The sequence below is a fragment of the Podarcis liolepis genome, assembly GCF_965112155.1.
Source record: "Podarcis liolepis genome assembly, chromosome: 1".
In the NCBI taxonomy this organism is placed as follows: Eukaryota; Metazoa; Chordata; class Lepidosauria; order Squamata; family Lacertidae; genus Podarcis; species Podarcis liolepis.
The window spans coordinates 85531094-85557986 of NC_139554.1; the positions used below are offsets into that span (position 1 = coordinate 85531094).

At 45.5% G+C, this 26893-nt stretch overlaps 1 protein-coding gene and 1 long non-coding RNA gene across 2 annotated transcripts in view; one reads left to right on the forward strand and one right to left on the reverse strand.

The window, feature by feature from the left end:
* The window catches only part of WNT10A (Wnt family member 10A), a 44413-nt gene that overhangs the window by 5862 nt on the left and 11658 nt on the right, over positions 1 to 26893 (forward strand). The window contains exons 2-3 of the mRNA XM_083504588.1: positions 8452 to 8714; positions 23357 to 23733. Of these exons, the coding sequence (XP_083360714.1) occupies positions 8452 to 8714; positions 23357 to 23733 (640 nt within the window). The remainder of the gene's footprint in view (positions 1 to 8451; positions 8715 to 23356; positions 23734 to 26893) is intronic.
* The window catches only part of LOC310708293, a 36830-nt gene continuing 19987 nt past the window's right edge, over positions 10051 to 26893 (reverse strand). Inside the window, exons 3-4 of the long non-coding RNA XR_014526948.1 lie at positions 19045 to 19131; positions 10051 to 15850 (exon numbers count right to left, since the gene is read on the reverse strand). This is a non-coding gene — a long non-coding RNA (uncharacterized lncRNA). The remainder of the gene's footprint in view (positions 15851 to 19044; positions 19132 to 26893) is intronic.

The window sequence follows — 26893 nt, forward strand, 5'->3', positions numbered from 1 at the left end:
GTGAGACTTGGATAGCACAAGAAACTTGCCTGCCAAATGGGATAAGTGAAAAAGCCTATAGTCAGTTCCTAAGACTGACAGACACTTGCTTCTCAACACTAAAACAGTGGAAGGATGCTTAAGGCTAGGGTAAGTGGGGAATGATAGTGGCAGTGGCGGATCTTGGGGTCTCAAAGTTCAGCAGCACCCCATGTGATACTAAAATTCAGCACCCCTCAACCTCTTAACTAAATCATAGTTAAGATGCCCCCTGGGGCCCGGAGGCTCTGTCCCCAGTGCGATTGAACCAGTCATGCTCCCCTCTATCTGACAGTGGGTTGGGCTCTCAGAATCCAACCCAACCATCCCTTGGCCATCACGAGCCACCCCAAGTGAGTGGAATAGGTTCTGTTCAATGAAGTGCTTGGCACTCTCCACCAGGATGTAGCTGCAAAGGGAGAGAGAAGGCCTGTTGCACTTAATCCATGGGGAATTTGCCAATGTCCCAGGTGAAGGTCTGGAAAAATGCATTTCAGATCTATTATAAGAAACACTTAGAGGAGAACTGAGGCACAGTGGCATGTAAGGCAAACCACTGGGTGGGGGTGGGGGTGGGGGGGGCGAGAGAGAGAATTGGTTATGTACATGCAAGGATGAATGTCTACAGAGTGTGTTTCTGCTTAGTATCTGCTTATGCAATTGTATGGATAGAACAGACAATGTGATGGACTTGTTGTCGGCATCCCTCTGTCTTGAGAGACAATGGATTGTGTCTCCAGGGGGGTGAAGCCAGGGGGCAAGCAGCACTGAAGTGACCTTCCTGGGCCACAAGCCTAGGTAGTGTGTAGGGAGGTCCTGGGCTGCCCAGACAACAAGACCCGCTCACCGATGTGGCCGAAACGAAAGCAGAGCAATATGTTTGGCACCAGCTTGGCTGCAGGAGTTGCCGGTAAGGAGGCATACTGTATGTATATGTGTGTGTATTTTATGTGGGTGAGGGGTGTGTGTGTGTGTGTGTGTGCGCAAGCAAGCAGTGTTGGACTGTGGTTGTGTGGGTGTATGGTGAGTGAGGAGCTTGAGTTCACGATTCTAACAGGTCTTTGCAAATGCACCTACTTTCTGATCTTGTGTTTGCTCTTACAGTGTTCTGCGGTTCCCACATTACAGATGTGTTAAAGGGCCAGAGGGTCCAGTGATGTAGTGGTTAGAGTGTCTTACTAGGATATGAGAGACCAGGGTTCAGACCCCTACTTGTCCATGAAGCTCACTGGGTGACCTTGGGCCAGTCACTGCTGCTCAGCCTTCACAGGGTTGTTGTGGGGATTAAATGAGGAAGGGAAGAACCTTGTACAACAACTAGAGCTCCATGGAAAAAAGGTGGGATATAAATGCATGAAATAAGTAATATACAGAGTTTGTGATAGGGATGAGACTTGAACTTGGGACCCATGGACCGAAGTACAAATTTCTGTCCACTAGACCAAATGGATGAGCTTTTTATTACTTTGGGGTGAGGAAATATGGAGTGGAACATTCCCTGAGTAATATTCTCTGTGGGATGCTACATGCAGCCAGGAGTAGGAGCTGGAAGAGGCATAAACTGCCCCAATATATTTACAAAACTAGTGACTGTTCTTAAGCGTGGTCAGATGTAAATAAGGTCCATGGATTTCAGGGATCTTTCATAGAATCTTAGAATTCTAGAGTTAGAAGGGACCACAAGGACCGTCTGGTCTAACCCCCAATGCAGGAATCTTTGCATAGATACATATAAGATTGTAGTCATAGCGTGGATTGGTTTCCATGGGACAACTAGTAATCATCCCAGGTTTTTCACAGTTCCCATGGCAGGAGGGTAAGCCTACATGGATGAAGTACAGATTCCAACCTGTGTTAATGATTGTCTCAGTACAGAAGCAGAGGATGTTAGCTTTTCCCAATTAGTTAAACAAGGGTGTGATCCTGTGTACATGGCGTCTGATGCCTGGTAATCAGATTTCAACACTATCTGAATGTGTTGGGGTGACATATTGCAGATTTGCTACTGCATTTCCTTTTTATAAGACAGGAGGGTGGAGCTTATTTCGTGTGTGGTCCCGGGTAAAGTATGAAGTCAACCATTTGCCTTTTCTTGGCAGCTTAGCCTCAGGTCTCCTTAAGTCACAGTACACTGGTTTGATATATGTTGAATCTTGACTGTTGCAATAAATGAGACCTGACTATGTCTGAAGAAAAACGTCATCGGGCTGCTGTTAAAAATCTTGAGCAGGTCAAAAGGTATCTGCTTTTCTATTTGGTGCCTCCTGCTCTGTGAGAGCGACACACCTATGATACCTGGTAGACCAGCACCATGGGGGATTCTTCACCTGCATATCCTTAACAGTGCTTACAAATCAAGGAAGAGGTGGGGAAGGGTTGAAAGAATGTTAAGTTGTTTAGCACCACCGTAGGCGTTGGAGTCATATAAAAAAAGAGCGATCCTGTACTTCAGCTTTTCTGGCTGCTAAGACATAGGATTTGGCAGAACTCCTGCCGTGTTGACAAAACAGGAGATATATTGACAGAGTATTGCAAATCTGCTCTGCCAGTGAGACTGTGCTGGTGGAAGTACTGAAACGGAGTTGTGGGCAGGATGGGGTTGGCACAGGGGAGGAGCAAGCTTGCACTGTTTCCTCAAGACTATGATCACACCCCTATTGATGGTGGAACTTTACATCCCACAGACCTGGAGTAAGAAATCTCCCTCCTATTAACTAATGGGAGGGGTTTTTGGTTTCTGTTTTTTAAGCTGCCCGGATACTCATGGCCACCCCATCATGTTGTCACAGTGGAGCATAAGATATGGATATATATGCCACAGCCAGTACAGGCACCTCATCTTGGGACTTCAGACACCAACTTCCAGCACATGGGTGTAGCCGGGTGGGGTGGGGTGGGGTGCAGCTGTCTCTCTAAATCAAGTAAATGAATACAAATACTGAACTAACTGACCAATTACATCAGAGATAATTTTATACCCCCCACCTAACATAATGCCCGCCCCCCTAAAATAAAGCCTGGCTACGCCCGTGACCCAGCAGTGACTTCTGCACCTGGGGAGGCCGGGAGACAGCAGTCCACACAGGTAAACACAGGGAAAGGGGAGCAGGTTCTTTAACAGATAACTACTGCAACTGCCTCTCATATATCTGAGCTCTATTGCTGTTCCTCCCCAACAGTGAGGGGTGATGTTTCCCCCATACAGGGAAGATGCCCACCCCCATATGCGGATAAGCCCACTGTTGGCAAAGGCTAGACACTCTACGCAACCAATGCCACTGCTGTTTCCAGGGATGCTGAGAGCATGACAGCTTTTCTTATGCTGTTCCGCAATTTTCTGCGTTTGTGTGTTTCCCTGGCCTCGGCAAGCCTAGGACGGGGGATATTCTGCTCTCAAAGTACCAGCAGCATATCTCCCACTCCCATGTACCTGGTGCATACAATTGCTCTGTAAGTGTCTTCACAGGAAGAAAGCATGGATTCATTAAAGGTAAGGGTACCCCTGCCCGTACGGGCCAGTCTTGTCAGACTCTAGGGTTGTGCGCTCATCTCACTCTAGAGGCCGGGAGCCGGCGCCGTCCACAGACACTTCCGGTCACGTGGCCAGTGTGACATCGCTGCTCTGGCGAGCCTGCACCAGAGCAACACACGGAAACGCCGTTTACCTTCCCGCTATAAAGCGGTACCTATTTATCTACCTACACTTTAAGGGTGCTTTCGAACTGCTAGGTGGGCAGGAGCTGGGACCGAAAGACAGGAGCTCACCCTGCCGCGGGGATTCAAACCACTGACCATACGATCGGCAAGTCCTAGGCACTGTGGTTTTACCCACAGCGCCACCCGCGTCCCGGAAATAAAGGATTGGCAGCTGGTTGGAAGTGGGGTACTCTCCATCATGCAGAGAACACACCTGTGCAGTGAATGGGAAACTAAGGTGGTGTACACATTATTGACATAAAACTCAGCTAGGCCATTCCTTTTCCTCAGTTCATAATGAAGCTGGCATGATGGGAAGATGCATCTAAAGGCAACATTTTCATAAGAAACAAAAGGATAGATAAAGGATAGATAGTGGATTGTAACTAATGCCATTTGTGTACTGCTTCCCAAATCAGCAAAATAATCCAGAATAAACGGAAGTGTGGTCTACAGCTCAAAGGCTTATCCACACTTGCCTTTCCTCTGCTCTTTCCAGGCACTTTAAAGCTCCATGTTCAAGCTCCTCTTCCTTCCCCGCCCCCAAGGTTTTCCCACAGAAACCCACTCTTTAGAGCTCAGTTGAAGCAAACGTCAATCCACGGAAAACCTGAATTGACAATTGCTCCAGTCCAGCTTTCAAGAATGGGTTTTCATGCAGGAAGCTTGGGAATGGGGGAACACACACTTGGATATTATGGCGTGTTAAAGCACAGACCTGTGCCTGGAAAGAGCAGGGCAAAAGGTAAGTGTGGATAAACATGAGTTGTGACTTGCAAAGGTTTCCATAGCTAAACCTGAGAATGTTATGGTTACTGACAAGGCTGAGAATTATTTTAGATGGTGACTCTGCCAGGTTTGAGGGGCTGCTGGGCAAGATGCCCTTAGGGGGCAGGATGTCCCACTGATGATGCTTTGTTAGCCCCTCCCACCATTATCACAACCCCACACCCCTACCCCGCCGCCATCCCTGTCTGTCTTGTCTGACTCTTTCCCTTCTGCCTTGGTCACTCATTCTACAAGTGTTGGTGGCAGAAAGGCTGATACTAACTAGCCCATTTCCTAAAGCAGGCATGGGTAATCACTGGCCTCTAGGCCAAATGGGACCACCAGAGGTCCTAACTTGGCCTGCAAGGGGCGTTTTTATCCATACAGTCACTCAGCAGACCCAGACCTGCTTAGCTCCAGCAAGGTGGTGGGTTCATGTATCTTCTGACCATACCCTGGGACAAAGCAAGTGGAGGGCTCTGCTCTCTCTCCTTCTACTTGCCATCGCTTGGATGCTCAGAGAAGGCAGGTGAGCAGGCTGCCCCAATGAGAGGAGGAGGACTAGGAGGTTCTAGAGAGTAGACAAGTATATGGGCTTCAGCAGATGTACATTGAAACCTACTACTCCTGACACCAGCCCTGAGTTGAGTTCAGATGGGCCCAGGTGACTTTTGTATGCAGAGAGCTGCCAGGTAAGCACTAAGGTGTTATGGTGATAGGAGAAACTTGAGCTGCCAATTGTCTGACTGCCAATAGAGTTTTCTGAAGGCGTGGGGAACCTTTTGAGGTCAGGTATTGGTACAGCTGCCAGATTCAGCAGAACAGGTGTGGGGAACCTTTGGCCCTCAGACTACATCTCCCATCATCCTTGGCCATTGACCTTGCTGGCTGGGGCTGCTGGGAGTTGTAGTTCAGCAAAACATCTGGAGGTCCACAGGTTCCCGATACCTGGAGTTTAAGGAAGAGTCACGTTGTGTAGAGAGAAGATATACAGCATGATGTACAAAGAGCCCCACAAGGTGGAAACCTCCCTCTTACACAACTATTAAATGCACAGCAGCCCAGTCCTCTGCAGAAGCTGGTAGCTTTGTCCTCAGCACCAAGAGAATGGTGGCAGGGTGTGGAAAAATGCTCCACAGGAATCTGGGATCGTCACTCATCCTTACGCAACACATGCTCACCATCTTGCTATGCTTTTGCTGCTACACGGTTAGAAAAGTGACACAGAATCTCCCAGGCAGCTGCCACCTGCATTATGCAGATTGTGGGTGGTTGGGAATTTTGATCATATGTATGAGCTTGTGCTAGCCTTGTCTCGGCTGAACAGAAATGGTGTAGTCCTGCTCTAAAACAGATGATTTGTAGACAAATATGAGTGATGGCCATGATCTGAGCAAGAGGAAATTCTCCGGCTGGGAGAACAGGCCAGTTTCTATTGCCGATGTGAAACCCATGACCCAGCTGGTGTAGAGAACTCAGTACCTCACTCCTCCACCTTTGATCAAGCACTGTCATTAGTGAGTTATAAGCACCTTTTGCATCTCCCCTCAAATTGAGTCATTAGAGGCTCGAGTCAGGAGTCCCTGTTTTTTAAAACCGCCAAAGGGAGCACTTTGCCGTGTAATTAAAGCCTTCTTGTCTATTAACCTGCGTCTCTCTCGCTCCCTCTGTTCACCTGGACTGGTAACTCGCTAGGCTGTTCACAGATCGAGGTGGTTGTGGGAGGGCTGGGAATATTGAGACACAGGAGCATGGGCTGGTTCTCTCCCCCTTTGACAAATCGTAAACAAGGATCTGAATCAAACTGCAAAGCTGATTGCTGTGTTGACAAGAAAAAAGCAGAGAGTTATTTATAGGAAACAATATCCTGGCACTGTGTATGTCATAGTAAATGTACAGTACAGTTCTTAACTTATAAAGTCCTGGACAACTTAGGACCAGGTGATCTGAAAAAATGCCTTTCCCCATACTGAGCTGCCCATTTACCGAGATCTTGGGAGGGTCCCCTGTTAGTTATGCTGCAGCCTACAGAAGCTCATCTCTCAGCAACTTGGAGGAGGGCCTTCTCCATGCTGGCCCCCAGTCTGTGAAATGAACTCCCCACAAAGATATGGCAGGCACCTGCTGTGGTGAGCTTCTGCCAGCTGTTAAAAACCTATCTGTGTACTTAAGTTTTCTCTCATCTCTATAAACAGTTGAACAGTTCATGGCTACTGTATTCAATATGTGTTATTTTTATAGGATTGTTTCTATTGCATACGGAATTGTTTTTTGAATTATTGATTTATTATATTTGTTTGTCACTTTTCTCACAGAGGGACCCAAAGCAACTTACATAAAAACCAGATAAGGACATCCAATGGGGTGGGGGATCTAAAAACACAACTAAATGAATTTGCATGGAATTATTTTATTGTACACCATCTTGATGTTATTTTAATGGAAGGCAATATAGAAATATTTTAAAGAAATAAATGCAGTCCAAAATGCAGAGATCATGGACAATTATGAGGGAACACCTTCCAGTTCATAGAATCACAGAATTGGAAGGGACCACGAGGGTCATCTAGTCCAGCCCCCTTCAATGCAGGAATCTTTGGCCCAGTATGGGGTGCAAAGCCACAGTGCTGAGATTAAAAGCCTCATGCTTTACTGACTGAGCTATCTGAAACATCTGTAGCTATTAAACATCCAAGTCACCAAATTAGAAGAACATAAATGAAAGTTCTGCCTGATACAGACATCTAATAAGATTCCCTTCTGTGCAATATGGAAATGCCCCTGAGACACTCACCTGGTGCCAAATTTGCTTTCAGTCTGCTCCCAGGCACAAACATTTTTATTTGTCTGGACTTTTAATAAGAAATAGTAGCTTGTTGTATAATATTTATAACTCTTTTGTTTAATATTTATGCTGCCTTTTTTTACTCATCACATATTGTGTGAATATGACAAATTATGGGCAAATTAAGCCTGAAAATTCTGATGTAGACCTTAGCATTTGGACAATAACCTAATGGATAATTGCCAACAACATTCAACACAAGTGGTTTGGGAATCTGGTCTTTAGATAGATTCAGCTTTCTTGCTTTCTTTTTAAAAAAGAGGTAAATACGTAGTTATCTAGCCTTCATGATAACAAAACTTCAAAACTGGGGGGCTGTGCAAGGCTTCCAGTGGTGATGGTGGACTTGTTCAATTTGCTTATGGAAGTTAAGAAGTAAAGACTTTAAATTATGTGTTTTAACTCTCTTTGTAGCCCTTTCTATATTGACCCAGGGTACTTGTCTGTAATTCAGCATAGTGCTAAGTGGGGTATGCTTCCGGAGAATGAGGTCCACTCACATAATGGCACTTTCCCACCATTTGCTAATTTAGGGCATTGGGGGTGGGGTGAGGGGGGGTCCCATTGCAGGAACAGGTCTCATTACACACATGCAACAACTTAGATGAATCGTGCCCTTTGTCTCAAAAAGGTAGAAACTTATATGGATTACTTTCTTCTGTTCATTTTGTAAGGATTCCTTTCTAAAAACTCAGGGTAAAAGAATATTCATAAGGGGCAAGGAAGAGTCTGTTTATAGAATGCAAATACAAAACAAGGTAGTTCAGTAGGGTATTTTCCATAAAAAATGCACTATACACTGGAAACTTCATAACCAACATGGAAGTAGTTTGGCTAGTGAAATACAAATTGAACATACTTATGTAGCTTCAGCCTGGGATGTTCTAGCTCTAAGAACAATCACGATTTGGAAGCAGCTTTCAAGGGAGATTGCAAAGTTTGCCTTGCTAAAAGGTTTCCTTTTTTCCTCTGCAGTTTGCAGTATCAGCTCCAGAGATAGTTGCAGCAGTGGGTGTTGCCCATCCTGGATGTTGACATTCGCTTTCTAAGAAAAAATGTTAGCTTTTAAGGTCACTCTGGTGTACGTGGTGATGGCACCACTGACTTGTCTGTTTTCTTCCCAGCTCCTTATCCAACGAGATTCTGGGCCTGAAGTTGCCATTGGAACCTGTGCTTAATGCCAACACGGTGTGCCTGACCTTGCCTGGTCTGACACGGCGACAACTGGAGGTGTGCGTGCGGAATCCGGACGTGACGGCTTCTGCCATTCAAGGCATCCAGATCGCCATCCACGAGTGCCAACACCAGTTCCGCGATCAGCGCTGGAATTGCTCGAGCCTGGAGACCAAGAACAAGATCCCCTATGAAAGCATCATCTTCAGCAGAGGTTAGAGTTCTCTTCCTGCCATTGGCTCTGTGAAAGCTCTGAGCAGGCAAAAATGATCACATCCTTGTGGGCGCTTGGCTGGCTAAAAATCTGAGAGCAATGAAAGAAATGATGGAATGGGGATTTGTTGAATCTGGTACCATGTTCCTGGGTTTTAAGGCAAGCTCATGAATACCTGTGATACAGAGGTTTCCACATGTGCTTTATTGTGAAATGGAAATCTGATAGTTTGATCACATTGAAAAAGAATCTTAGATTTGGACAGAGGTGGGCTGACATTTGTTTGTTTGTTTGTTTGTTTGTTTGTTTGACTACAATTTAGTGGCTGGATTTACAATTCAGGGGTGTGTTCTTGGGAACTGTCTGTTTACATTAAACTGAATTGGTCTTGTGGATGTTCTTCTGTTTCTGAACCTGCCTTGCTGGATTTCATCAAGGTTCAGCATTCTTTGCAAGAATCCCAGCTGCTAGAAGGCACTTGAATAAACCAAAATCCTGTTATCCCACAGCAAGCTTCAATGTGCTTGTGACAGTTTTGAGGAGCAGTGGCCCTGCCTAACTCTAGCTGATTGGTAGAGCTATATGGAGGGGGATGAGATGCATCATAGAAGCCTAGAGGTGTTCAGCACTATCACTCTTTCTTTAGCCTCAAGACATACCAAACCCATTCTTAGCTACAAAGCAATATGAAAGCTTTGTTCAGAATATTGCATAGCAGAGGACAAAGGTAAGAAGACCTTAGGAATTTCAGATTGTTATCAAATGGAAAGCCCTAAGGAAATATTTCGCTACTAACTGAATGAAACAATTTCCACACACAGGCTTTCACAAGTGGGTGGAACTTACTGCTGCATAATATTATGCATAGTATGAGAATTCAAGATTAAAAGGAGTGCAGAAGGACTATTTGCTTTGCATGCACACTGTTGACACTAATCACCCAAAGGAGGGAGACTTTGTTTGCTGTGTGCTCGCCGTGTCTTGATTCAAAATGGTGCTTGGCATCCAAACATTGGCATGAACCCCACCTCAGGAAGCCTCATCCCGAGTTTGGCAACGTTGTCTTGAGATGCGGCCAAAACTATGTCACACGGAAATCATGTTTAGGTCCACCATTTGATTCAAAATGGCAACCAGCATCCAAACATCAACAGTGAGCTCTAACTCCACCTCTGAAACACTTGTTCCAACTTGTTTGGTGGCAATATCTCAAGAGGTGTCCAATGCATAGAAAACAAACAGACAAGCCACTTTCCAAAATATATAGTACAGGGATGTCCAACCAGTAGATCGCTAGCTACCAGTAGATTCCCAGAGGATCCTGGCAGATCGCAGGATACTGGGATTAGATCACAGTCTCTTGGGAGTTGGACATGCCTGATATAGTAGATTGGTTCTGAACTGTCATGGCTTCCCCCAAGGAATCCTGGCAATGTTACATTTCTGAAGGTTCTGATACTTGTCTCTTAGGGATCCCTATCCCTGAATACCCCCCCCCCAATTCCCTGCTTTCTCTCAAGAGAAGGAACGACTGTCAGCTGAAGACTGTACCCCTATACACATTTATCTGGGCTCAAGGCCTGTTGGGCTTACTTCATAGTAAATTTGCTATAGGCTTGTGCTGTAAATTCTCTAATCCATTGTGACTGTGCAGGCCCTGCCCCAGTCTGTTGTAAAAGCTAGGCAGCATCCTCTATTCTGCTTTACCCTCCATTGTCCAGTACCATTGCCCTCCAGAAAGCGTATGAAGCCATTCCTCCTAATGATCAGGACCATACAAAGCTACTAAGTTTTTGCCCTTTCCTGTTGCTTTTCCCTGAATCGTGGAGCAAGAATTTGACTCCTCAATCGAAATAGAGCCTGTTTGAGGGGAATTCCATAACGTTCCCTGGACCTTGACAAGGATGTGCGTGTGCAGAGTGATGGCAAGGGGCAGATACACGAGTCCCTTGTCACCTGCATTAATGCTGCTTGTAAGGGTGAGGGTGAATTGTGTCTCGCTGCGTCTCACCTGGGAATTTCTGTTGCTTACGAGGATGGTTCTTGGTAACCTAAAGTGACAGATCCCTTGAATCTTTCATGCCTCTTCCCACATCCGCTGCCATCAGCCCAGCCATGCATGCTCCTCACTTTAAATAATTTGTAGATCACTCCATTCCTCCCCATACCAGTCCCTGATCTTTTACGCCTCATCTTCTCTTCCAACCAAGTGAGAGAGAAAAAGAGAGGGAGGGAGAGAGAAAGCCCCACCAGTCTCTCAAGGCTGAAGAACTGGCTGCAGAAAGCTTGTCTCCTTCCAACCCTGGCTCAGCTAGGTGGACTGAACTGAATGGATGCCCATGTTCTGGTAACAAGACCCTCTAAAGACTTGGTAGAAGGTAGATGTGAAGCAGTTTTGTAGTGTGGGAACAAAGATGCTTGATATAAATGCTTGTGTCTTGCCAGATCCAATAAAATAAGGGTGCATCTTGATTATTATTTCTCCCTGGTAAACTGTTGCAGAAAAATCACAATAGAAGCTGATACACTGCATACTGCACATCATGGAAATATAGATTTTTTTTGGCCATTCTTAATGCATTGCTTCCTGGATCCCCCAACTTCTATTAATGCCAAGCATTTCCTTAATTCAACCTGTCATTATGCATACTACTTCTGGACAGAAGTCTCTCTCTCTCTCCTTCCTTCCTTCCTCCCTCCCTCCCTCCGATAACCCCCAAAGGGGGTGGGGGTGCTCACTGAAGCATCTGCAGGGCTGGTCCACCCATGAGGCAAGGTGAAGCGACTGCCTCAGGTGGCAGAATCCACTGAGGCAGCAGATCCCAATGTTAGTCTTTCTTTCCCCCTTTGTTCCTGATGTAGATCCTCCCCTACCTCTTTTTCCCTGTTGGGAAGGGAAGCATCATTTTGGGGTCTGCCTCAGGTGCCAAAATGTATTGGGCCAACCCTGAGCCTCTAAGTATGATCTGTGGAGGAGAAATGGTGGACAGAGCAAGGGTTAAGCATTCCCTCTTCCTACCATTTCTCCATTCTAAATTCGACTTCCCTCAGCCTGCCTTCTTTTTCTTTCTTTCTTTTTTTAAATGGTACACATTTGCATGTAGCATATAGCTAACCTTTTACATTCCAATGTTTGGGGGGCAAGGAATAAAGTATAGTTGCATTCCGACCTCAGATGCTATTGTCAGCAAGAGGACCATGTGGTCCCAATGAAATGTGGCCAGATTCTTCCAGCCTGGAGAGTCACAGCTTGGAAAGTTTTGGCAGCTCTAGGGTCTGTAATGTTAAGAAAGGTCCCCTCCAGACAGCAGCAGTGCACTCATATTCGGGAAGCATTTCAGAACAACTAATAAAGCCGAATGGTGTGTGAACAAACCAGTATGAATCTACCAACGAAGTTAAGGTTGAAGAATCATTGCTTTGACACTGGTGATCTTTGCTTCTTTCAGTACACTGACATTAGTTTACCTGTCTTCCCAAGTGATGTGTACAATTTTTGGGAGATACTGTTGATGGAATACTTCGAGGAGTTGGAGATGGTATTTATAAGTGGTCCATGTTTTGCAAGTGTACAGTAAAGTTGGTGTTACAATGGCTTTCTAAACAAGCATTTTGGTTTCCCTGTGAATGTCCTGATCCTCAAACACTCTGCACTTCAATTGGAGAACAACCTTTACCAAAGGTGTCATGGACTTTGAAGAAACACGAACGCAGGGCGAAAAGGAGAAACGAGCTAAGAGGAAGGCACTTTTGGCAAACCCACACCGTGATCAACTCTCACATGAAACCTATGTCCCCACGGTGGAAGGACGTGTGGATCCAGAATTGGCCTCCACAGTCACGAACTCACTGTTAAGACTGTTTTCATGAAAGACAATCTTACTCAGCTACGAGTGATCTCCAAAGAGAAAGAAAGAGATGAATCTACCACTAATGTACTGTTATTGTGCCAATGGTATGTTGCAGAAAACCACCAGTCTAGAGGGTCCCTCAAGTTCTACGTCTTTTGGTGCACATCACTTGGCATGTTCTGCAGCATGATGTTGAAGATCATTAGCTGGACATGAGTTTGACACAAGCTTAGTCGGGATAGTGAAAGAATGGATTCCCTCGTATGTGGGAGTAGAGGACAGGAAGATCAGTCAAAATATTCTGCTCTCTTTCTCCCTATCTACTTTAGATTTGTCAGTTATTCAACTGTATAATGTTTGTTTTTAGGAAGCCCATGAAGAGATGAATAATCCTCCTATTGCTTTCTTCCTTTTCCCCAGCCTGGGGGAGCTTATGATTAATTCTCCTCCTCTTAACATTTCTACCTTTTCTCATAAGAAACTAACAATTTCCAGCTCCCAGCTATACTTCTATCTGATTAAGGTACTTAAAACATTACTGCTATTAAATCCTGTCCAGAGAATCTGTTTAATAGTTCCTTGATTCCTTGGGCTCTTGCCAGTGCCAGTTTAAATGTTACATTACTCTCTACAGAGCAGGATCCCAGCCAACCAAGGCCTTCTCTGCAACATCCTAAATCTTCCCAAAGTGCCCGCCAGCTGCCTGCAAATGGGATTAGGGTCCCTCAAAATTCTCTGAAAATCAGGACATGGTGGCTGTTACCACACGACTTAGGAGCAGTGGCTATCTTTCTAAGCCCAGTGTAGCTGTGGAAGTTGGTGATAAAGCCAGTGCACTGACAATCACAATGCTTTCTGGGAGGCACAAGGATAGGACAGGGTAGAATGGAAGAGTTTGTGACATGCAATGTGTGCTTATGAGATCTTTCCTGTGTGGCATGGAAGCAAGTGTAAAAGGATGCGCAAGTGAGTCACACTTACTCACAAATGTATCTTCACACAAGACAATGGAACCATAGAATATGCACAACCCACTTGTATATATCTTGTTAGCACCTCATTTTCACATGCAAACCCACCTTTGTGTCAGGAGGGGGGGTGTCATTTGTCTGTGTCCATCTTTTAACAAAGATGGACAGGTCAGGTCAGGTCAAAAAGAGAACTATTAGGCTGAGCTGAGGGGCTCCCAAAATATGTTTCAGCACAGGGCTTGTCCTTGATTCTCATTGTTAGGCTATTCCCCCCTGAACTCTTTTGCAGTCTTATAATGCTAAAACTTCTGCCTAGCCATGGATCCAGAATTCACTGGTTCTCAGCCTCAGTGCCTTATCTGTAAAATGGGTTGATTATGACCTACATATATCTCAGGTTTGTTATGATGCAAAAGAAATTGACCATTGGCAGTGTTTAAGCATATACAGTGGTACCTCAGGTTACAGACGCTTCAGGTTACAGACACTTCGGTTACAGACTCCACTAACCTAGAAATAGTACCTCGGGTTAAGAACTTTGCTTCAGGATGAGAACAGAAATCGTGTGGTGGCGGCGCGGCTGCAGCGGGAGACCCCATTAACTAAAGTGGTACCTCAGGTTAAGAACAGTTTCAGGTTAAGAACAGACCTCCAGAACGAATTAAGTTCTTAACCCGAGGTACCACTGTATAGTTAACAGTGGGTGGGATTCACCTAAGCATAATGGGACTCTCCCCTCCCCCTGCATGCCCCCAATGCCCCTGAAATTGGCTTGGAGAAAGGGCATGCTGAGGGAGGAGAGGGGAACGCTTTTGCAGATGGAAAAATTGGAAGAGCGACATTGAATTCCACCTAGGAAGTCCTGCAAAGAGGAGGCTGTCTCTTACCTCCCTAGCACAGCCCTCTGCAGCTAGAGCGATCAAGGTCTCAGGGGCTGCTTTGGAAGATGGAGGGAGGCAAGTTAAGATCCGCAGCAGAGAGCTCAAGGTCTGGCGTGTTGCCAGTCCCTGGCGGGTTCACCTGCAGTTTAATTAGGGAACGAGGGAGATGGGGCAGAGGAGAGGGAAAGGGAGGCATGTTTCAACTGGCTGGCTGCATAGCCTTTGGAGGAGTTGGGAAGGGGGAAGCAGTAGGCAGCAGCACTTGGGACATGGCAGACTCTCCCTGCACCCTGGGCAGGAAATCATCCAAGTTTTGACATTGCCGGAGGAACCGTGGAACTAACTGAGGAGCCCTCTGTTACTAGGGCACACTGCAGTCAGTTCAGATGCTGTGTATACCAAGAGGAACTCCATTGGAGAGACGTTTTAGCAATTAGTTGTAGAGGAACAGAAAATCAGATTTACCTTTGTGTGCTCAAAACTTTATCATATAGCAACATCTAATTATTTTGCAGGATTTATGCAGGTGTGTAGTTTTTCCTCTGCATTTTTGTAGCTCTGTGGGAACTTCCAGCAGTATTATATTCTCTTGTAATTGTCGTACATTGTGTCAACAAGATGTTCACAGTATGAATTTCCTTACCTACATATTTAGCAGACAAAAGACACTTGCAAAAACAGCCTCTCCTAGCAGGCTGTTCATGTTGGTGAAGCTCCTTTACAGCCCATTGCAAAGTGAGGATCTGTTGGAAACGGGATGGTGGCAGATGGCCTGCTGTATTCTATGAAAGAGACATGTGCAGTGTGGTCTAAATTCTGCTGTGCTGGCAGATGACAGTGCTATGCCTATGCAGTTATGGCATTTTGCACTTGCAATACAAAATGCAGGTGTAAGGAGCAAACATTGGGCCAAATAGGCATGAGAAGATATGTGAAGCTAAGCCCTGGTTCTGAGCTCCCTCAAAAGTTGGTTCCACCATGTTGTAATGACACTTATGCTCTATATGCCCACCCTGTGAAAATGTACTGGAGGATAGGATTGTGATTCATTTGGGAGCAAATCATGCACAGGAGTATACATGTAAAGGCATTCAACTTGTATATTAAGCTGCATGGCATGTATGTGATGTTGTAGCATGGGGCTACATCAGTCTGCCCCCATGTCTAGAAGGTTGCAGTTACCCAAGTGAGAACTTGGTGGAGATTTTCCACAGGCATTTGGTTGAGCACTGGGAGTACAGGATGCTTGACTAGATGTGCCATTGGCCTGATCCAGCAGGTGCTTCTTGTGTTCTTAAGGGGAGCACTTTTGCACAAACAGCCAAGGCAACGACAAATATGAAAAGAGCAAATGATGACACTTGTCCTCCCTCAGAACGTTACAGGTCCTCCTGCTGCAGAGATGAACTGTTACACCCTGGCTGCATTCGGGGCTGCAGGAACAGAGCAAGGTAAGCAAGACAAGACCTTGGTCAGGAAAGTGGCACCTATGCTTCAGAGTATGACTCCTGAATATCCTATATACCCCTCTCCCTTGAGCAGCCCAAGAAGTCCTGAACACTCAAAAGCACCCAGGAGCACAAAGTCTCCCTTTGCAATGTGGCTTAAAGCGTACTGGCTTAACAGCCTGCTCTTGCTCTGAAAGGTTGTGGCTGTGTCTCCCACACAGGGCAATAATGCACTCTGCAGGCCAGGGAGTTTTTGCAGACCACAACCCTCTTCTCTCTGTAGATCAGTTCCTGCAATATCCCGAGAAAGGCTATAGGGAACACACCCACATTTAGTGAACACTGACCCCTCCACTCCACCCAAACACTAATGACACTTTCTTTTTTGTAGGAGCCGACTTGGGGATACACGAAGCAGAACAAACTTTAGCCAGAGACAGAGCTCCACGGCAGCTTCCTGCCCAGGATAGATGACTATTGTCTCAGGGATTGCATTATATTTCCCGAGAGGTGACATCGGGGGAACTGCTGATAGGAGAGTGGGGAGTGGGACTGGATGGCTGGCAACTTTAATGTGCCAGCTGCCCATGGACACCCAGTCACAGGAATTGCTTCTTGGCAGCTGTTGCTCCTTCTTAGATACCATCTCCACCTCTGTGGAGATGGTCCTTCTACACTCCCAGAGGCAAAGATGTTTCTGCAACCAATGCCCAGCATGCTGTGTAGACCACAAGCAAGGCCTATATCAGCAGTGACCTGCGGGGAAGTGGCTGTTCCAATGTGGGGTTTCCACCTTTTTTTCACCCCCGGACTTCCTGTCTCTTGGAATTGGGCTGCAGACAGGATTGTAGCAGGTGCCAGACGTACCCAGTGTGGAGGTTTAGTGGTGGGGGAAGCTGCCCTCTGCTGCTGGGCTGCCTGCCAGCCATCTAGTCCTCAAGAGGCATGGAGGTCATGCGCAAATAAAAAAAACTGTGCTTATGAGATGTTGTCAGAACTCCCTCCGCTGTTGATGCTGCTCAATAAAAGCGATGACTGTTTCAACTGCCTGTCTCTGTTTCCTGTTGGTCAGCTGATAGGTAAGCTGCACTTCTCAGCAATTCTGTATTTCAGACATCTTCAGGATGGGACATGCAGCAGGGGGAGACAGTATGTCCTGTGCTGCAGCTCCACCTGAACATTTTGTCTCCTCTTCCCATCTAAACTTATTGTTGCCAACAGGTTGCCCAAAGATGGACTTGAGTGGCTTGTAGTCACTACGTTTCCATTTTAGAAGTATGAGGGACAAACTCACCCGCTTCTGTTTCCCATTGTTTTACTCTTTCCCACTGAATTTACAGCCTGTTCAAGGTACTGTCTCTTTACCTTTCGTTGCCGCTGATGTGTTCATTCTTCCCTGTCTCTTTGTCCCCTGCTCCATTCCCTTCCAAAATGCTTGTTTCTTCCACACTGAAACCAACAGAAGTGCTTTGTGTACATCATATGTGCAACCTTTAGGACCACTGTGGGACTTGACCTCTCGTTCTAGAGGACCTGTTCATGCAGGCTTCTTGCCCACTGAGCTACGATGTAGGGTAGCTGTTGTGAAAGGAATAACACTCCTTCCTTTTAATTCTGGCCTTGACTATTGTCCTGTCCAAAAGTGTTGTTTTTAGGGTTGTTTGCTGACTGTAGCTAGAACTGTAGCCCTGAAACTAATCACACCCTCTCCTGGCAGTCACCTCAAAACTACTGTGATCTGATCACAATTCTCCCAGTGTATAATTTTGTTCGTGAGATAACTTTTATAGGGTTTGTTTAGTAACAAATAATCATTGCAATAATCATTGTGTATCAATGTTCAGTAGTAATAATAGCAGAATGTGTCACACGTAAAACACCAACAATCCTGTATGCATTGCAATAAGTATTCCCGAAGAAGCTAATAAAGATCACTACCCTTCAGTTAACTTCCTCAGTTTCGACATAGGTGGTTTTCACCTTGCCTTCGCTGAGAGAATGCAAAACCTCCCCCCTTCCACATTTACTTTGATATTCCCTTTTGTTTTTTGTTCAAACCACTCCATGGCCTCTTTGATCATCGTTTGTGCAATACTGTCTGTGGCAGCCTTTGAACAACATGCTGAGCACCTATCATCCCACAACTACAGCACTTGCTCTCTGCACTTCCTTTCCTAGGATGGGATGAAAATCCTGGTTTAATAGTTAAATAAATAACAATGTTGTGTTTGGGCTTCTGGGACTGAGAGGTCCTAGCCTACTGTTGATAGCAAATATTTATTTCCTCCTCCCAGAGCTCTTGGGAAAGACTTGCATATGGTTCAGAGAAAGTTTCCCATCCAGGCAGCTTACAGGACCAGACCTGCATAGCTTCAGTAGAGAACTGTGTCACATGCCTAGTTCAGATAATTCAATCAAAAGGAAAGGAAAATAATTCACAGCTCAAGGATGGTGGAATAGGCAGGACAGTGAATTCTGAAATTAGAAAGTTTGGACATAAACTGAAGCCCAGAAATTTAGGAAGCTGTAGCTGGGAACAGAGATAGAGAAACCCGAGAGAGGGAAGGAGGGAGCATGATGGTGGGAGCTAGGAATATTTGGATGCAGAATGAGGGCTGCTTCCAGACAGGTTTTTCTTGTATATTTATTCTGCTATGTTCCATCAATACCAGTGAGCATTTCATAGCTGCCATAATGGGGGAAAGGAAGGTCAAATTTGCTGAGTGGCCACTTAGAAAACAAGTTGCAAGCCATGATTTAAAATAAAATCAATTTATTGAATGCTAGCAGTTTATTCATTTAAGCATGATTGCTCTTTGCTTTTTGTGAAATGTCAAAAAAAAAAAATGTTTGTTATGGATTGTTTTGAAGTTTCTAAGAAAGAACGCAGGTTGATAAAATGGTGGTGACCAGAAAGGGTTCTTGCCCTCTGTTTTCTAAATTAGAGTTCTAGTGCTATAGCACTCTTTCATTTTAAGCCATAGGTGGACAACATGTGGCCCCAACCTCATTTTTGGTAGCCTCCCAATATCTCCCCCAGTTGCCGCTGTCTTCTATCCTACTTCTGTTCCTTCTTACATTTCCTGGCTTTTTATAGTGTTTCTCCCCTTTTCTATATAGGTCTAAAGCAATTAGAAAGAACAGTATTTTATTTGCTAAAACTAAATGTCATTACTTACTCATTTTTTGCTTGGTTGTTTGACTTGGGAAGGAACTCACCCCCCCCTGTCTAAAAACTTGTTGGTAGGCTGTTGCCATGTGTATATCTAGCAAAATGAGAAAGCAATTACTTTCACTTGCTTTCCAAAAACCCAAAAAACTGTACTGGTCTGTTTTACTACTGAAAACAGTAGTAAAGTATACCTCTGTATACTTTCTTGTGAGCAACTCCAGCAAACCCGGTGGAGCTTACCTGCATAGGTTTGGGAATTCTAATTGAGATAGCCATGATGAAAATTGAAGCAGGGTGGTCTTTGTTCTGGATTAGTCAGAAAGTTGTCTTAGCACTAGAATGGTGTTATAAAATGGTACCTGCTACAAAGGTTATAGTGAATATGTGCTGAACTGTGATAGGTTCACCATCTGATAATCAGATACTGCCTCAAAAAACAAGCAGAAGAGGAGTGGCAAGAGCACTTACACTAGTAGATATTTTGCCTTCTGCTTTCAAAAGTATCTGACCTTCTGCAGTAAGAAAAAAAAGACAGAAGCAGCACTAGGGAAAACATGAGAGGATTCCAGAATGTGCGTGAACAACGCATGTCAATTTGACACTAAATCCTCAATGAGGAAGCAACCTGGCCTCTGGGTTGTTTCTTCTTTGGTGTCCTGTTCAGGTCATGAAGACGAGTCCATGGGGGCGGGGGGGGGTTTGCAAAGCAGCACCAAGGAGAGCTCCTAGTGAGCAACATGTTCCAACAGTGCCTGAGACAGTAATGAATCCTTTCATGCCTTGGCAGTTGGGGAACCCCATGCTGGGTTCCACCTCAGCCTTGAAAAGTGAGCCGCCTTAAAGGGTCAGCTCTTGGCCTAGAGGCTTGCATTTTGCTGCCCCTATGGGAGGTCATGCCAGACTTGCTGCCTGTGTTTCCCCACAAACTCTGTGTATAGTATGAGGCCCCTGGGAGGTAAGTATGCCGGTCCTAGGCAGTGATGCAGGCTCTGGTCCAAGCTCAGGAGTTCCCAGTTAAGGGATCTCTGTCTTCTTGGTTCCAGAATCTCTGGAATCTTATTCTAGGATATCCCTGGTTCAGTGGTGGTGCTTGGTCCCAGCGCTGCCTTGGTAACACTATTGGTTCCTCAGCCTTTGAGGCTGTCATGATACCACACTAGCAATCACAGTTGCCCACCTGGGAGAAAAGCTGGGAGCAGAGGCTGCAGACAGAAAAATCCCCTTTGACACATTAAACCTGGGGCCCTTGATGTAGTGTCTGTGGGTGCCACAGTACCCTCGGACACCTCTCTTGGAACCTGCCACAGCTTTCTGCTCTTCTTGTTTTTTAATTTAGTGGTTTTTTAATATTTACTTTGGGAGATTTGGTGAGAGGGTGCATGGTTGCTGTTTGTTGGCTAGATGTTGCCTGTTTTGGTGGGGTATAAGTGTTTTGTCTGTGGGTTTTTTGCGGGGGGGGGGGTGTTTCTAAGCATTGCCAGCTTCTGTTCTGTGAAGTGGGTATTTTGTGTTGCCCATTTTGATTTCTTAGATTTACAAATGCATCTCCGACTTCCCAAAATGTTGGGGAGCCTGCATTAAACAAACAGGTGTCATTGGGGCCTATGGAATCCTCTTGGCTGGTTCCACTGGGTCTTGCTAAAAAACTGGGGTGTTTATAGGATTGCTACCTCTCCTGGCAGATGAGTTGTCATTGCTCACTTGCATATATGAATAGAGCTAAATGTGTGCAAATTAAAATTCCAAGGCTTCTCATTAATGCCTGTCTAAGCCAAAACAACATACTGGATAGTTAGGAAACTGGTTAGCCTGATTTACTAGGCCAGATAGCAATCAGCTTATTGGCTGCTTCTATTGTCCTAAATAAAAGCCACCAACTCCTCATAAACACACTTAATCACAAATCTTATCTATCTGATGTGTACTTGCATACTTCATAAAACACACATACTTAATCCTTCGTGCATAGGATATTTTGTCACAGGGTGTGTGTGTGTTCATGTGTGTTACTGCTTGTAATATGAAACCTTCCCTGGCAGCAGACTTTTGAACAGAGTTTGTCTTCTCCCATTGATAAACTCAGTTCTGGAAATTCCCCTCTGCACAGTGAAACAATGCTGGGCTATGGGGATTGCAGCCTGCAGCTTGTGCTGTGGGAGCTTGCGTGACTCCAGCGCATCTCAGAGAGTATAAACAAAGCCAAAGCCAGAAACGTGCTCTAATTATAGCTGGCAAGCTTTGCAATGGTGAGAGACTCTATGGTGCCTAAGAGTTCCCATCCTCACCTCCCCATTCAAATTGCTCTTAACTGGAGGGTTTGAATGGATCTCCAAGGTCAGCTAGTACAACTCCTGGCCCCAAAGTTTGGCCTCTGGCAGCAGCCTGAGATCCAAGCAATAGTATGACACCAGAGCACAGGAGACTAAAGGACAACTACCTTAACACTGCACCCCTGTGCACTCTTTTAGCTTAGGAGTGAGGTCCATTGTGTACAGGGGAAATAATTTCTAATAAGTAAGGTAATAAGTAAGCATAGGCCTAGTCTGCCTGTTTATTTAATATATATTCTACCTTTCCCCCAAGTTGTTATAAAATACGAAGTGGTCAAAAACAATAGTTAAAAATACAACAAAACACATTTAGAACCAGCTTTAAAATATGGATTGCCCAGATAGCAGTCCAGTGGTCAATGTACTCTGCACCTAGTTTTCATTGGTTGGTTTAAACAGGGAGCTCTTTGCCTTGTCCATTGCCGCAGTGGGCCTTAGTAGGATCTTCTCACCCTGGCATGGTGGTCTCTAGGGCTTTCCAGGCTCAAAGCCCAGAATGTTGGGTGGAACTCCATTCTGGAAAATGTAAGGCAGCAACTACCATGGCTGCCAAAGAGGTCTTAGCTGCAAGGTCTTGACTTTTGCCCCCTTGAATCCTGGCAGAGGAGAGGAAAGCAGTAACTGCTCCTGTCTATCTGGGTCAGGTGGTCAGTGAAGGACCTCTTGTAGCAGAGGGAAGAGGATTGTGTTGTGGAGACTGAGGCTCAGTACACCCCAGAGCATTAACGCCCATGGGGTAGTCATAACTCAGGACTATTGACCAGTAACCTCAGCATAGTAGGAATTGTGCATTGTTCAACAGAGACTGAAGCGGGTGACAAGAGCAAGAAATTGCTACAGATTTGGACAGTGAAAGTGTGGAGATCTGACTCACCTGTACCCCCATGTTCAGATAAGCGTGTCAGGAGGAATAAGGCAAGATCCTGTTTTCCCTGTATCTCCTTCTCCCATGCTGCCTAGTACAGACTCTGTCTATAAAGTCACCAGCCTGGTCCCTGGCAGAACAAATTTTAATAGCTCACTTGATCACACAAGTGAAGTGGGCTTGGGGGTTGGGGGAATAAATTTATTCCAGTTTGCAAACTCATTCTTCCTTAATCATCTGGAGGTGAACTCTACTCACCTATTTCACAAGTGTGGCCTAATGTGATGTGAAGCAAGAGTTGTGGTACGGGAGCCAAAGAACACTCCTCTCCCAATGTGCACATATAGAGGTCTAAGAGCTAATCACCCATGGAGGCGACAGGGACTGTTTGACAAGATAGCATTCACAGGCCTTAGGCCATCAGACAAGGGGATGAACAATCAGGCAGTGCTTAAGCTTTGAAGCTGAGCAGCTGTCTGAAATAAAAGGACACCAGTCCCTTATCTGTCGTCCTGAGGGGCTGGGATCAGAAGTGCCGCCTCATCTTTATCAAGGAACATAGTTTGTTGTTTTCCTATGGGCCAAAAGACAGTGTGATATGGAAGATCTATGATCAGGTCTCCAAATGCCTTTTTCTTGGTTAAAAGCAGCTGCTGGGGAGTGGGGCTGGATAAAGGGTAGGGCTGTGGCGCTGAAGAGGGGCTGGTTAACCCTTCACCTATCTCCAAAATCTCTTGCCTGAAACCTCTGTTACTTGAGGGGATAGGATTGCCAAAGGTGTAAAGTGCTGTGATTTTTGCTGTGACTTGAAAAGGCCATGCCTGTTGGAATGCCTGCTATGTGTGTCTGACAGCGGGGGGCCACAACAAGGACTGGGGAATCTACCACATTCCAGGTGTTGTTAGACTCCAACTCCCATCAACCCCAGCCAGTGTGGGATGAAGGGAGATGTAGCCAAGCAAAATCTGAAGGGCCATCCCTTTCAGGTTTCGCCATCCCTGGAATAAGCTCATGGGCAAGCCATTAAGCCTACACACAACTGTACTGTGCAAGTGCAATGGAGGATCTCATGTGGGTGGTGAGCATTGCAATGGCAACTAAGTGAAATGTGCTCTTTCTTGCAGGTTTCCGGGAAAGTGCTTTTGCCTATGCCATTGCAGCCGCAGGGGTGGTACATGCTGTCTCCAATGCATGCTCCCTGGGCAAGCTGCAGGCATGTGGCTGTGACCAGAAGCGCCGTGGAGATGAGGAAGCTTTCCGCCTCAAGCTGCACCGTCTCCAGCTGGAGGCCATGAACCGAGGCAAGGGGATGATGCATGGAGTGCACTTGGAACACATGCCAGCTGAGGCCCCAGGCCTGCAAGACTCCTGGGAGTGGGGGGGCTGCAGCCCCGATGTGGACTATGGGGAAAAATTTTCCAAGGACTTCTTAGATTCCCGGGAGACCTACCGAGACATCCACTCTCGCATGAGACTGCACAACAACCGTGTTGGCCGGCAGGTGAGCTGAAAGCGCAGCGATGGGTTGGGTGGGGAGTTGGAGTCAAGGCTTGGAAAAAGGTTTCCGGGAGGGAGTCAATAACCCAGACAGTTCCTGATCTATAGAAATAAAAGAGGCTGATCATTCCAGCTCAGACACTCATCTACCTGGTTGGTCCAAGATGGTTTGTGCAGGGCTGGCGTAACTGAGAAATGCTGTCTGCATTTAATGTGATGGCAACTTCTAATTCAATCAGATGCAGACTTGAGTCAGGGCTTATCCACACTTACCTTTTGCCCTGCTCTTTCCAGGCACAAGCCTGTGCTTAAAAGCTCTGTGTCTGAGCATTTGTTTCCTTTTACTTTTTTTGCCCTGGAGCTTTCCCCTCACCCATAGTTTAGCATTCAGTGGGAACAAACATCAGTTTGCGTTTTGGGCATATTGCTGTTTGCTCTGATTGAGCTTTAAAAAGCAGGTTTTCATGGGGAAAGCTCCAGAAGGGTGGGGAGAAAGGGCACTTGGACATGAAGATTTAAAGCGTGGACCATGCCTGGAAAGAGCGGAGGAAAGGTAAGTGTGGATAAGCCCTCCCATAGTGTACTGTGCTTGCATTCTGCCAGTGCTTGATCCCTGCCTGGAGCAATCTGAGAACCAAGAGCATCAATTGTGGTTTGTTTACCAGCAGAAATGATAGCATGGTAGGGTCATCCTCATCTCTGTTTCCCTGATGCATAGCTTCTCATACTTGCATTTTAGATGAAGCAGAAGTGTGGAACGTGCAAGAAAATTATGGTAATTCAAGAGATTTATTGTTCTGTTTAACTACTTAATCCATAAGAAAAGGCCCCGTTGCGCTGCATACTCAAGTCTGATTCCAAGCTCACTGGAAAGCAAATAAAACACCCATGATTAGAAGCAGTTTACTTCTAGTCACTGAATGCTTAGAGCAAACAGGGCATGGACTGTATTCATCTATTTGTTGACTATTTATCCCACCATGACTAGAATGACTATTATGTTATCCTTTGCTTATGAGACTGACATGGCATTTGGCTGGACACGATGTGCATGAGAATGCTGAAAGAGATGGACCATCTGTTTTCTTACACTGCTCGGTGGATTTCTGCTTTCCATAAGAAGTGAGCATAGATCTGGCTGCAGAATTGCAGCAGCAACCTGCCCAACATAGGGATAGTTTTCATACCTTGATACCCTCATAAGTGGCACAAGGGAGCAAATTCTTAAAGTAAATAGAGAAGACCATGTTTTCACTTTTGCCATAAGAAGAGCCTGCTGGACCAGGCCAGTGGCTCATCTGCTCTAGCATCCTGTTCTCTCAGTGGGTCACCAGATGCATGTGGGAAACCTGCAAGCAGGACCCGAGGACAAGAATACTCCATTCCTGAAGTTTCCAGCAACTGGTATTCAGAAGCATGTGGCCTCTAACACTGGAGGCAGAGCAGAGCCTCCATCATGGCTAGAAGCCCTGAATTTGTCTAAAATTTACTAGCCAAAATGTATGCATTCCTGACATGCACAAACTGTACAATGACCAGTTCCAGCACTATATTTTCCTGGTGTAAACTGCCTTGTGAAATGGAGCCTGTAAAGTGGCAGCTGGTGTTGCCACAGTCAGCCCTTTGTGACATGCTTTTAAAATCCTGTCCTTGTGAACACACAAACACCGTCTCCTTGCACAAAAGTAGCTCAGGATGATTAAAGCTGTTGATCTGCTTAATGATCTGCATGCACATCTCTGAAATTGCTCTGTATTCAGAATATTTGTTGTTCACTGAGCAACCATCGAGCTGCAGGTAGTAGAGATACTATCTGTACATGCATCTGGCAAAGTAGATTCTGGCCCATCAAAACTTACGCTACAATATATTTTAGTTTTTAAGGTGTCAAAGAATCTTTTTTTCCTGCATGGCACATACTGAGATGTAGATCAGCCAGTGCAGTAACCCCCATCTTGGAGAAGAGCATTTGTGAGGTTTTGAGAAAAGCTTGATTCAGTCAAGCACATCATTCTGCTGATTTAGGTTTGAATGCTAAAATACTGAACAGTTTGAGTGGGTGGCCACCCATGATCTGAGCTAGGTTCAAGCCTCTTTATTCCCCCACAACTAATAGTTCTACAGGAAAATCCAGTGAGAGTTACTATTACTAATTCATTACCTGCAACTAGAAAGTGGTTTTATAATAACAAAAGATGGATGAAGAAGTTAATTGCTAAGGGAAGAAAATGGCAATGAACATTTTCAGTGGAAGTAAGCCTAGCAAAAATTGTGCAGTCATCTCTAAGTTGTACAGCTGGGGAGGGTAGTAGATAGGTAGCCGTGTTGGTCTGCCATAGTCAAAATAAAAAAATTCCTTCCAGTAGCACCTTAAAGACCAACTAAGTTAGTTCTTGGTATGAGCTTTCGTGTGCATGCACACGAAAGCTCATACCAAGAACTAACTTAGTTGGTCTTTAAGGTGCTACTGGAAGGAATTTTTTTATTTTAGCTGGGGAGGGCCAACCTTTTTCTATTGATGGACACATTTGAGGGTCACATTCCCGTGGGAGTAATCTGTCAGACAACAGTAGAGTCAGAAGTGGGTGCAGCTACTCCCTTTCTGTCTTTTTGCCATCCACTTCTCTCCCCCCCTTGTCCTTTTCCACCTGTTTTTCCCATTTGCCACTCACACGAAGTTGGGCCAAGAGTTGCAGATTCCTCACCAGCATTGTATAGGTACACCTATCTGATCTGATGCATCCATTTCTAATAACATGCAAACAGAAAAAAGAGGGATGTCTGCATGGACTTGCCCACTCCCTTGAAGAGAATGGGGAAGCCCCTTAGAGGCAGGGTGCTTCCAGGTGAAAGGTTTATTGAGCATTCATTCTGATTTGTTTTCAGGGAGGTTAGATGACATTGCATCAAAGCAAGTGTTATCCCACACTTGCTTTGATGCAGTGTCACCTCACCTCCCACACTTTCCAGTGCATTATCCCATCACTTCCCTTATTTCCAAAAGTCTTATCTTTTGGCAGGTGGGTTTGTTAGTTGACTTTCCAATCAACTATAATTGCACAACCTGAATTTGATGGTATATGAATCCTACCTGAATCTCACCTGAAAATGGCAACAGTCTGGAAGTGTTAGGCAAGCATTTGGATGGATTAATTTATGCAGCA